This window comes from Trichinella spiralis, assembly GCF_000181795.1.
Source record: "Trichinella spiralis strain ISS 195 chromosome Unknown Scfld8, whole genome shotgun sequence".
NCBI classification, from domain to species: Eukaryota; Metazoa; Nematoda; class Enoplea; order Trichinellida; family Trichinellidae; genus Trichinella; species Trichinella spiralis.
Genome location: NW_003526947.1, coordinates 888,669 through 900,696, shown reverse-complemented (window position 1 = coordinate 900,696; position 12,028 = coordinate 888,669). Strand labels below are relative to the sequence as shown.

The 12,028-nt window shown below is 33.6% G+C and overlaps 5 protein-coding genes across 5 annotated transcripts; 2 read left to right on the top strand and 3 right to left on the bottom strand.

Moving 5' to 3' along the window:
* Positions 1 to 88: 88 nt before the first annotated feature.
* Tsp_10451 (MOZ/SAS family protein) lies at positions 89 to 1,945 on the top strand (the record flags this gene model as incomplete). Its single annotated transcript, XM_003372845.1, has 10 exons — positions 89 to 169; positions 289 to 325; positions 500 to 588; positions 649 to 708; positions 768 to 872; positions 1,004 to 1,111; positions 1,151 to 1,294; positions 1,344 to 1,464; positions 1,495 to 1,648; positions 1,714 to 1,945. Coding segments are annotated over 10 exons (1,131 nt in total), but the record flags the coding sequence as incomplete, so codon positions are not given.
* A 310-nt stretch (positions 1,946 to 2,255) lies between these two features.
* Tsp_10450 (cell cycle checkpoint protein RAD17) lies at positions 2,256 to 3,704 on the bottom strand. Its single transcript, XM_003372844.1, is given in 5 exon segments — positions 2,256 to 2,611; positions 2,687 to 2,750; positions 2,853 to 3,132; positions 3,193 to 3,523; positions 3,536 to 3,704. The coding sequence occupies 5 exon segments, from the start codon at positions 3,702 to 3,704 to the stop codon at positions 2,256 to 2,258; spliced, it is 1,200 nt and encodes a 399-aa protein (XP_003372892.1).
* A 151-nt stretch (positions 3,705 to 3,855) lies between these two features.
* On the bottom strand, positions 3,856 to 4,462 carry Tsp_10449 (conserved hypothetical protein). The gene is made up of 4 exons (XM_003372843.1): positions 4,343 to 4,462; positions 4,102 to 4,194; positions 4,009 to 4,053; positions 3,856 to 3,921 (listed from the first exon to the last, which is right to left on the bottom strand). The coding sequence occupies exons 1-4, from the start codon at positions 4,460 to 4,462 to the stop codon at positions 3,856 to 3,858; spliced, it is 324 nt and encodes a 107-aa protein (XP_003372891.1).
* A 345-nt stretch (positions 4,463 to 4,807) lies between these two features.
* On the bottom strand, positions 4,808 to 8,518 carry Tsp_10448 (putative ATPase, AAA family). The gene is made up of 16 exons (XM_003372842.1): positions 8,429 to 8,518; positions 8,270 to 8,372; positions 8,048 to 8,174; positions 7,814 to 7,988; positions 7,655 to 7,726; positions 7,250 to 7,377; positions 7,013 to 7,192; positions 6,831 to 6,933; positions 6,634 to 6,771; positions 6,418 to 6,571; positions 6,029 to 6,259; positions 5,741 to 5,967; positions 5,603 to 5,704; positions 5,422 to 5,541; positions 5,148 to 5,342; positions 4,808 to 5,029 (listed from the first exon to the last, which is right to left on the bottom strand). Exons 1-16 carry the CDS (start codon positions 8,516 to 8,518, stop codon positions 4,808 to 4,810), a joined length of 2,367 nt encoding a protein of 788 aa, XP_003372890.1.
* A 394-nt stretch (positions 8,519 to 8,912) lies between these two features.
* On the top strand, positions 8,913 to 12,028 carry Tsp_10447 (hypothetical protein). Its single transcript, XM_003372841.1, is given in 7 exon segments — positions 8,913 to 8,917; positions 9,086 to 9,187; positions 10,222 to 10,330; positions 10,687 to 10,775; positions 10,792 to 10,873; positions 11,528 to 11,635; positions 12,020 to 12,028. The coding sequence occupies 7 exon segments, from the start codon at positions 8,913 to 8,915 to the stop codon at positions 12,026 to 12,028; spliced, it is 504 nt and encodes a 167-aa protein (XP_003372889.1).

Sequence of the window (12,028 nt, the reverse complement as noted above, 5' to 3'; positions counted from 1 at the left end):
AGCGGGACCGAGTAAAACCACCCCATACTTTTTAGTTTTAGCAATTGTGAAAAACTTTATCATTCGTGTTAAAAAAATTCACTTTTAGAAAAAGGTGTGGTATATAATAGTCGATATATATCCGTTGAAAAATCGAAATTGTTGGAATACTATATTCATTTTAGAGATGGTATGTTGCATTATTTTTTGAATGAGTTTTCAGATCAATTTATGAGGCATTTTACCCGTTTTAAAATTTTGTTTGATGACACAGTTTTGAAAATGTTGATATTTAATAATTGTTTTAAGAATACTGTGTTGAAAAATACTTTGGAGTTGTTTAAGAGTTTCTGAGTCTGTATCGTTTTTATTTGCAAATATTTGATGATGATTGCAGTAATGAGCGTTTGCGAAAATCATCAGATTAATTGTTCACTTTATTCATGCCAAACTAATGTTTTAGGATGACTCTTTTGTTTCTTTGCTTTGATTTCTTTTTAATGTTTGCAATAATGTGTAGATGACATACGATTGGACAGGTGGTGCAGACGCTGTGATATTAAACCTTTGGAAGACTCTGAAAGCGATGCAATGCCAGATGGGCCACCAGTTAAATGATCGAAAATAATTTATGAAGCAATTTTTCTAATTTGTTGTAGTGTTTTTTAGAAACTGAAACGCAGCCGAAGGAAAGACAAAAGTGCTACTCCAGCACCATCCGACACTGGAGTAATGATTTTGAATATGTGTTTTTGAAAAAATTCTTTTACATATTCATTGACATTTAGGTTGTTGTTAAGTTGATTTCTATTATTCAATTCGGTTGTGTAGCGTTGTTTCCTTGGTATCCATCAATTTTACAAAGAAACACACGAATACCTGGGCAGTTATGGGTGTGCAATAGATGTTTCTCCTATTTCATTTATTTGAAGGATTACAGAATTCATTTAGTAATAATATAATTATGTTATATGTTTGTTGTTTTTATTGAACAAATAATTGTTGTCCCACAATTTTTATTTAGAGCTCATGTCCGCGCCGTAAAACAAAAGGGAACAAAGCTTATGAGAGCGATAACATGATTCTTTATGAATTTGACGGGGAAACTGATAGTGTAACAATTCCATTAAGCGTATTTTAAATTTTATTTTGCATTTTTATTCTGTTTCAGGTTATATGTTCTCATTTATGCTTGTTTGCTTCAAATTTTATTTCGTCCAAAGTTTGCGCATATTTGTTGTCTCCATTCATGTTTTACGTTTTGTACCGTAAGGGTGTTGATGGTGTCATTGAAGCTTGTGGCTATTTTTCAAAGGTGGATTTTTATTTGCTTATTAAAAAAAATTTAATTTATTATGTTTCAGGAAAAATCGGGTGATAATGGAAAAGCTTTGTCGTGTTTGTGCGTATTTCCTCATGAACAGCGAAATGGGTATGGAATGTTTTTAATAGAGTTTTGTAAGTATATTGCACAAGCTCATGGCAGTGCTGTTTTGTACTGTTTCATTTATTAAGGCTATGAGTTATGTAAGCGAAATCGTTTGTATGGAACACCTGAACGACCACTGTCAGACGAAGGACGTTCCGCTTTTATGAAATATTGGACATACAGCATTTTTAACATCTTGGATGAGAAAGATGGACGTAAAATTAGCATCACATCATTGCAGTATGTTATGTTATTTCTTACATTTGAAAAATGAAAAAGAAAACTGTCTTATATTGGTTGTTTAGAGAGAAAAGTGGAATTGTGGCAGAAGATATTTTGGATATGTTAGAACAGTATTCGTTTGTGAAAAATTGTCCTTCTAACCACATCATTTTGGTAGACAGAGTCGCATTTGTTGAGGCAAAGAGATGCTTGCAGAAGCCGAAAATTAAATTGCATCATCGTTTGTTGAAAACTCGTTTACCCGGTTCGCCATTTTTAGGCAAATCTGCAGACTATTACAGCAACAAAACTTAAACTTACTTCCTAAAAGATTTTAATGAATTCTCATGGCTGTGAATTGTTTTAAGAGTGTGCTTATTATACACATATTTGTGTTAGTTTTATCACTTTTACCATGCACTTTAACACTTGACACTTTTGAGTCGTGCTTTTTATAGTTTGATCTGGTTTGCTTCTGATTAGTTTTTAGTTGTTCTGATCTGATGGTACTTGACGTACCCAGAAGTAAATATTTGTACAACAGCTTACTTGTTGTGAAAAATTGCCGGACATCGGACAAAAAGAAAATAAGACAGATTCATTGCATTAATGGATTGCATTTATTTTAGCTTTCATCATCACTAAACTGTTCGATAATAATTTCCGATTCATTAATTTCTTCTTCTCCCAGCTTAGAAGCGTCATGCAGAGCACCAGATAAAGCGACACACGACATGTGAAAACTGGAATGATTTGTCCCTAAGCATGACTTGGAGATCATATACGGCAAGTAGTCGGCATAGAATGAACTTTTATCAATTAAAATGTTGCCGCCGACTGACTCTCGAAGGGGTACACAAGCATGTCGAACAAGGTTGCTGTTTTTGTTTGCCAAAAAATCTTGTGGTTTTCTTGTTTGCTGAAATCGCAACGGACGTTTTTCTGTGTAAAACGTGCTCACAGCTCGAGCTCCCACACTTGCTGAAGTACAACAACACTAGACTATTAGTTATCAACACTAGCTTATTGTTTTTTTTCAGTTGGCTTTAAACTTACCAAAATAAGGATGACATATTTCCATCGTTTCCCAATTTCCAAGACAGTCGACAAAACTGAAGCACTGAGATATTTTCACAATGTCTTCCAAACTATTACGAAAATCAAGATAATTTTCAAAAAGATACAAACAAAAAATATCCTCCCTAAGACCACTTTTGCACACCGTATCTTCTGGAAGTACAGATTCCGATGATTCGTCTTGTTCACTGTTAGCCACTACTGTTTGAGACGAATGACCAAATTTATCATACAAAAATTTCCCCAGAGAAGGAAAAAGTAAACAGAAATTATCACGGTAACATGGAGTCAATGCACTCGTATCATCATGCTGGCATATCAGTTGCAAATTATTGACTGCCATACGTAAATCACCTTGACTAAATTCGGCAACTGCTTTCAAAGTTGAAGCATTTAACTGCTTGGCTTCTTGAATCAAAATATTCCTTAATAGTCACAATATTGAAATGAACAAAATCAGTTAACAATATTTAAAATCAACCAACTTCAGATGTTTGATAATTGAGGTAACAGGAATAGCGTTAAAACTGACTGTCGATATGCCAAGATTTTGTTGAACTTCAGGTGGAAAAATAGCACGAGAACCGTCAGAGCCGTCTTCAGTTAATATGAAAATGACTGGAATATTAAACGTAGACCAAAATTTCTTCAGAATTTGATGAAGAAGAGACGGATCACGAGTGAAAACAGGCAAAATTTCCTTGACAAGAATCACTCGATCCTGATAATCGTTGTCATATTCATCTGTTTGTACAATGGTTGAATAATGACTACTGCGAAGTAGAAACTCTTCAAACTGCCGAAGTTGTTCAGAAACTGAAAAATAACTAACGCAGTCGCCATTGTCGATGCATCCTTTCCACTCGACAACACGAATTCGCATATCTTCACATAACAAACGAACAGTGATCGTTTTTCCACATCCACTACAACCAGTGACCAATAAAATACGTGAATCAGAGTCTCGTTTCAATGAACAAGCTATGGCTTTCTGCATTTCAGCAATTTTTCTTTTATTCACTACTAACTGATTCAAATGTCCAGGCTGATATGCACTTACCCATGGAAATCCGCCAACAGTGGTCTGTGGAAGTGATACAGCAGTATTTTTTCTTGTTTTCCTTTTCATTTATGGTCGTACTAATGTATCAAAGAAAATCCATTTCTTGTTCAATCGAAGAACCAGTCTGCTTCAACACTAATGAACTACAAAACTAATTTTAAAAATTATACTATTACCATACTGTAAACTACAAAATAAATGCAGGTATAAAGTATTCCGTGGATGTAAATAAATTAACGACTTTTTCACAAGCAGCACTTTGCCTGCTGCAGATGTGGATTATCTACAAAGCAGGTCGCTTATAAATAAAAGTCTTTTTTCATGATGAAACTAGCTTTTGGTTGAACGCAATCCGTCCGTCACCAGTGGACAAAGCTAGACAGACGGCCTGTTCGGACTTCTTTTTTGCAAATGGAAGAGGTAGCTAGCGTCATTACACTATAACAAAAGACTGAATGAAAAGGAACGTGATTGGGTTAAGTGAAGAATGCGCCTGTATTTGTCTATGCCGAATGCTTGTGTCGAATGTCAGATCACAGAGTTTTGATTTTAATAAAAAGTAGCCAAGAAACCCGTGTTCTTGGTATGAATCTACCACGCGGATGAGATTCGACGAATACGTACAAAAATACAGTAAACCCTACAAAACTTAAATATCGACCGTGCACACGTTTCTTTTGTTTGAATTGCATAAATTAAAAAGAAAATTAGCGTTATTTTCAAGAGTTCGCAAACGCCCGCTGCGAAATTAAATGACTCCAAAGTACTGTTCCTCACTTCCAACGTTTACAACACACAATCGATCAGATGAACTTTGACGCAGATTGTCGAAATTCAAACAGACCAATTATAATTAATTGTTCGACTGAAATGTCGTTGCTGCTACTTATTCGAGCATTGATTCTCAAAATGCAACGACAATGCACAAGACGAACAAAACAAACGTACATTAACTAATTTTAGAATTTTACTAAACAATTTATCAATCGAATTACAGGATGCGCCAGTTGTTGTTCACTGGCTAAAAACTAGCATCCTCAAACGATAGTTGCTTTTTTTGTATCGGTTTTCGATTTTTGCTCATCTTTCGTTTTATTCCAATTCTGCAAACCTTCAGGCAGCGTGACGTCTTCGTCCAAACTTCCCGTGCCTTCGACAAATTCTTCGTAGGTGTGTTTTTCTCGGAAAGGTCGAGGTCCCAACAATTCCAGCATATCACTTCGCGAAAGGACCTCCTTGTTCAACAATCGCATTGCAACCTAAAATACAACCCCAATAAAGTGGGTAAGAAAAATTGAAAATAAAAATAAATAATTTAAAAGAGAAGATTTAATAATAAAAAAAACCACCGTGCATCATTCGTTTGTGTATAGTTACTTTTTCAACGTCGTCTTTGTGCTTGTGCAATAAATCCCTGGTAAATTTCAAAGCTCGTTCAACCAAATCCCGCACCTCTTGATCAATCAACTGTGCCGTCTTTTCGCTGTACGGTTTATCAATCACCATATCACCAGGTTCCGGAGTATTAAACGACACTGGCCCCACTTTGTCACTCATCCCAAATTTCACAATCTCAAAATGAAAAAATTCAATCACCATCTCGTCTTCAATTCTCAAATCTCCCCCAACTATCAAATAAACAACTACTGACTTGGGCGTAGGCTATTTGAGTTATTTTTTGCAAATCATCCTGGGCACCAGTTGTAATTCGATCGAAAAAGATCTCTTCAGCTACTCTACCACCAAGCGTCATGCAAATCCGATCAAATAGCTAAAAATTTGTTCGTAAAAAAATGCAAATTAAGTGAAATAACAAACAAATAACAACAGACTTGATCTTTGGTGTACAAATATTGCTCTTTGGGCAAATATTGGGAATAGCCGAGCCCTTTGCCACGTGGAATAATGGAAACCTGAAAGCAAAAATTCGACAACTGTAAAATACAAATAAATAAATAACGAAAAATTACCTTAAGCAAAGGATCAGCGTGTTCCAAATACCAGCCAGCTACGGCATGGCCTGCTTCGTGAAAAGCTACAGTCTTTTTTTCGTCTGGTTGCAAAACTTGGGTTTTCTTCTCCATCCCGGCCACGACACGCTCCACAGCTTGTTCAAAATGTTCCATTTGAATTTTATCGCTCAAATTCCGCGCCGCAATCAACGCTGCCTCGTTGCATATGTTCGCTATGTCAGCTCCTGGAAAACAGTGACAGATGTTTCAAAAAGCAAAAAAAAATCTTTTTTTTCTACCACTGACCAGTAAATCCGGGAGTCAAAGCGGCCAATTTTCGCGACAATTCAACTTTGTCCAAGTCGACAAGAAGCGGTCCAAGGTGGACGCGAAATATCGACGCACGACCTTTGATATCCGGCGCCGGCACATATATCTGACGGTCGAAACGGCCCGGACGAAGCAACGCCTTGTCCAAAATGTCCACACGGTTCGTCGCCGCCATCACGATCACATTTGCATTGTTCGTTTGAAAACCTGATCAATTAATCGTTCACACTTGAACAATTCAAAACAAACAAACAAACAGAAATTTCAAAAATAATTCATTTCTATTTCCTATTTGTTGACTGACATGTACTGAAAATTATCAACTGCCTTCCCCCCCCCCCCTAAAAAAAGAAATCTCATCTTACCATCCATCTCAACAAGCAACTGATTGAGAGTATTCTCCTGTTCAGAACCACCACTGGAAAAACGCTGTCCTCTCACACGACCAACAGCGTCGATTTCGTCAATGAACAAAATACAAGGAGCACGTTTTCGGGCCATGGAAAACATATCTCGCACCTGAATATCGAAATTCAGTGGTAAAGAAAAAAGAAAACAATTTCCCACACGATCATCCGTACCCTAGCTGGACCGACGCCGACAAACATTTCCAAAAATTCCGACCCACTGACTGTTATGAAAGGAACGTTCGCTTCACCAGCCGTCGCTTTGGCCAGCAGAGTTTTCCCAGTGCCAGGCGGACCGGTCAAAATGGCACCCTGAAACACTGCATTTTGAAACAGTCGAATGAAAAATATTAATAATTCATTTCACAAACTTTGGGAATTTTTGCACCCAATTTCAAATATTGGTCGGGATTTTTCAAAAAATTCACAAATTCCATAATTTCCAACTTCGCTTCTTCACAACCAGCCACATCTCTGGCAAATTAAAAAAAAAACAACCAACCACACGTTACGTTTCATTATACCAATTCCCGTTGTACAAATTTTGACTCACTTGAAAGAGACATTAATATCTTCTTTATTAATCACACGAGCTGTAGTTTCGCCAAAGCCAAAAATACCACCGGGTCCACGGCGCTTTCCACCGCTGACCGCACTAAAACTACTAAATCGACGTATACCCCAGAGAAAGAACATCAGAAGCAAAAAGCTTGGCATAGCAGATATAGCGCTGCTAAAATAGCAAACCACTGATGACTGTCAATAAATTCATTCAACAATCATTTCACACTTGGCATCAATTTCATTTCTGTATGCAACTGGAACATAATTACGAACGTCTATGTTCAATTCCTTTTGAATATTTTCCAAACTTCGTTCAAACGACTCCACACTGCCAATGCTGAACCAAGGGATTTTCTGAAAATGAAAAAAAACACACAATAAATAAATAAATAAATAAATAAATAAACTGATCTATGCACAACCACAACAGCATAAAAATAATTCTTCACCTGAAACCTCCTCTTAATTCCTCTCCTAATACTTCAACTCTTGATCGATTCAATTAGAAAACCACTTTTCATTAAAATTAACATTTAAACAAAATTTTAAAAAAATGCACAAAACAGGAACAAATTCATCCAATTCATGATTTCAAAAATGCACAATTGCTCGTGTAAAAATATGCACTCACTGTTTCAACGGAACCTGATGGATTCAAGCATACGCGGACCCATTTCTTGTTTATCACTTCTACTTTTTCGACCTTCAAGCAAATAATTTAAACTTACAATTTCATATGTATGCAATCAGAAACAAAAATCAAATAAAAGTTAAACTGATCAACTGTTACCAAGCCTTTCGATAAGTAGATATTTATAAAATCCTTCCAAGTAATTTCTTTATAACTCAAATAGTAGTACAGTGTTAAAACTGAAGCAACGGTTGCTCCTGCAGATAACGTCGGAAATATCCAACGGTTGTCCTCACCACCGCCGCCGCCGCCACTGCCACTAGAACCTCGTTTCCTGCAAAAATTGATACTGCATGGTTGAAACAATCAAAATAACGATGCCATAATGCAAACCGAAATGCGGCAAATGGTTCGCCTTTGAAAAACTGACTCCAATCTGATGGAGGATCCTTTGGATTAGAGTTTTCAGGGGATACACCACTTTCACCACTGGGATCATTTGAACCATCTTTTTTTCCTTCTACAAAACGTATTATACTTTTAGAAATACAAACAACGTAGCCAAACGAATTTATGAAACGACTGCAATGATAAATAAATCACATAGTAATTTACCACCATCTTCAGAATGCTTTTCACCACTGCCATCGGGGAAAAATTTTCCAAATCCCTTCGGTGCTGCTGCATATAATGGAAGTTCAAAAAATGCAGAGCGATTCTGAAAATATATTTATAAAAATCCGCACAGCACAACCGTCTAAAATCAACATGTACCTTGCAATAAACTGACCAAAAATAATTCACATTTTGCTGGCTTCGTAAATGTGAAGGCAAAACAGATGGTAATTTCTGGAAGCGAAACATGACGAAAGAATATTCAAAATCAGAGCCTAAAATACAGAACATACAAACTGGTGGAAGAAAAAATTGCAAACCATATACTGTAGAATGAAAGTAATATTGAAATTGTCATTTCACTTGAATAATTATTATTCTTTGAAAGATTCGCTATTTAAAGAAAAATAAATAATGAAAAATTAAAGTAAATTTAATATTTATTTATTTGCCTAATTCAAACATCGCTTCAGTAGCAATTTGATACACCAGAAAATAGGCATCATTAAAAAGTCAAATACTTTTTGTTCAAAATATTATAAAAGCTGCAGTAAATATACAACTAAAATGTAAAACAGCGACTCGTTTCAAAAAACTTTTCAAAAACAAGTATTACAGTATCATATAGTAGACATTATTAGAAATGAGGTTTAAATTAAAATCATAGTGAAGTGCATGAAAATATATGTAACATAAATGAAAAACATTATGATTATACTTTTTATTAATAAATTTAAAGGAAATTTATTTATTATTGTTTCGAAAAGCATATCAAAAAATCTTAACTTGAACAAATCATTTACTGATTAACCGTAGGTTGTTGATTGGTCAGATTGCAGCAGCTAATATGATGATAATTCCGTTGCTTTATATGGTGCCTGCATCGTTGTTCTTGCTGATTTCATTTGTTAGTGATACGTTATTTATATATTTTGAAATGAAAAAACTCCCATATAATTTGTAAAATATGAGATTCAATTAATCTTCTCTTACAATATAAATGTTTAATTTTTTTAAATTTAATCTTCATTATTCAACTTTTTTTAATTCTGAAATTCTGTCAAAGTTGCATCAACCACATTACCCTTGGGCTCTCAAATGTACATTACAATTTGTTATAAAAGATGCTTTTATTTTTATAGTGCAATTTGTTTTTAATTTGATATACAAAATGATTTCAATGCTTGAAATGTGCGTTCAATGTTGTTTTTTCTTTTTTTTCAATATTGTCATAATTAATTCAGCTTGTTCTATAATCTCAACTGTTTTTTATTATTTTTTACTATTTCTACAAGAATGTTTTTCAATAATCAAGTAGTAAACGGTTGTTTTGCTGCCTAACATTTTTCCGTGTTGATTTATTGGAATGCAAATTCCTATCGTGAGATTAGAGTGACAGTTTCTTTAGTTTTGTTCAAGATAATATTAATAGGCGAAGTTTGAAAAGTGTATCGGTTTTATAGTTAAACGCATTAGCTTGAAATAAAATATAATTTCAATTTAAAGAAGTTGATATTCTATTTTTGCACAGTATTTTTATATTATTCATTTTGTAATGAAAATGGTTTTCATTATCAGCATTTTTAATTAAATATTCACGCATGTGCAAACTGTCGTCTCAATAACTGGATGAGCTGTTACAAGGAAGTAAAATAAAAAGTACCAAACAAAATGACAATATTCGCATTGTCAAAGTATTCAACATTTTTGGTTTCTTGTATTTATAGATTAGATTTATATTGCGAAAAGTTGAATCCTGTGTTTTGACGTTTGTTTTTTTATTAAAATACCAATATTGAAATAGCATGAATTAATAACTACAACTTGTAAGATTCGTTATTTATAGTGAAAATTGCTGACGGACAATAAAAACCGAACAAACTTACCTAAAACTGAGAAATTTACAAAAATGAACTGAAACGACAGAATTGAAATGAAATTATTTCATAAAGCACTGACGATGAAGAAACAACCAGAATTAGAATCAAAAGCATCGACGCTTCATCAATTCGAGCAACTGGAGATAATGATAAGAATGGAGAGAAACAAGGAAACTGTCCAGTGAACAAGAATATCCATTCTTTGATAAAATCTGGCCACAAAGCTTATTATAAAACATTTAAATAATGAAAAAATTTATCGAGGTTTCCCAGTAATTGTATAATTATTTTGTATGTGATGTAAGTTGAAAACTGCGTACGCTGCTAAATATGAAAAATGTTGAGGTGAACTTAATTTTTAATTAGCTTCAGTTTTGCATTTAGTATGAAATGTAGCACTTGTAGCATAGAGTTGAAATTTTGTAATGGTGCACGCAGTTTTTAATAATTAACTGAAACAGTGTCGTTTCATTTGCGTTACTGTTTCCGCTGTTTGGTTAAGCGCCTCAACTGATGAAAAATTTGCTGTACATGCAGCACAGAAAATCCCAAGTAGATCCACCCATACACGCATTCGCTTGGGCAAATTCTCAAGCAGAATCATTTTTTGCCGCCAATCATCGGGAGTTAATTATTACGCAGCCCGCCCTGTACGACAGAATGGCAGTTCCTGACAGTAACAAATTATACCGATATATTGCTCAATCGGAAAGCTGAAATATCGGTAGTTTTATGTACTTTCTCGTTACGCTTTTAAATAATTTAATTTGACATGTTGGATTTTCAAGAGATAAAAATCCTAATCGCCCCAAGTGTGTACTGTAAAGTCTGAAATGCGAATTTATGGATAAATAGACGAATCACATCGCTTGTGGATTGGGATAAATTTTTAGTATAAATTTTTCACCTCATTTCAGTCTGTAAACTGCCATCATTTCTGATAATAATTCTACTTAACTTGAACAATATTCGAAACTTACAGTTGCCCCTTTAGCCTCTACAGTAGTAATCATTTGTTTACAGATATAAAAAAACAGCTGACGCAAAAATAAAATTAAACAACTATTAGAAACACCAAAAATGTGAATTTTTTTAACATATGAAGCCAATTTGCTATTTTAAATGATTTTTCAAAAGAACAGTTTTATATTACTGTAACAGTTTATCACAATGGTAAATTTTGATATAGAATTTTTTTTAATTTAGCTATTATATAAGCAAAATTTTAATCATTGAAAATAATAAACTTAATACTTTTTATTTAATTATTTAAAAATAATAATTTTTGAATTATTTCATGTTTTGTTTTCTTAAAATCAGGTCACGTGCCGCGAAAATTCGTTCAATCTTTAATTTCTTTTTACTGTCAATTTTTTAGAACCATTATTTCCTTCGTGTTGTTCGGTGTTGGTGGTGCCATTTTACGGGAGATTTTTGGTTTGCTCATTTGATTCGGTGCTGTTTTATCGAAATTAACTGGGTAAAGGTAAAGTTAATAAATCTGTTTCAATAAATTAAGTAAATTTAAGAAATATTTTAATTTAAATTAAAAACAATCAAATCAATAGACAAATAATATTTCAAACATGCATGTAGAGTTTTAATAATTTTTTGAATTATTTAGCCAGTTGTAATTAATTTTGATGTGACTATTTCGAATCCCGATAAAATCTGAATACTGTATTTTTTGTAAATATGACTCATTTTATTATTCATTATTGATTTTATTTATTTATTATTAAAATTATTTTAAAGTCATTTTTAAGTGAAAATTTTAATTTTAAACAAATTTAAACTATTTTTAATGACAACTTTTTTTAATTTAAAATGTAATTTCGCAAAAAAATTAGTTTTTACAATAAATTTTTAGTATTATTGA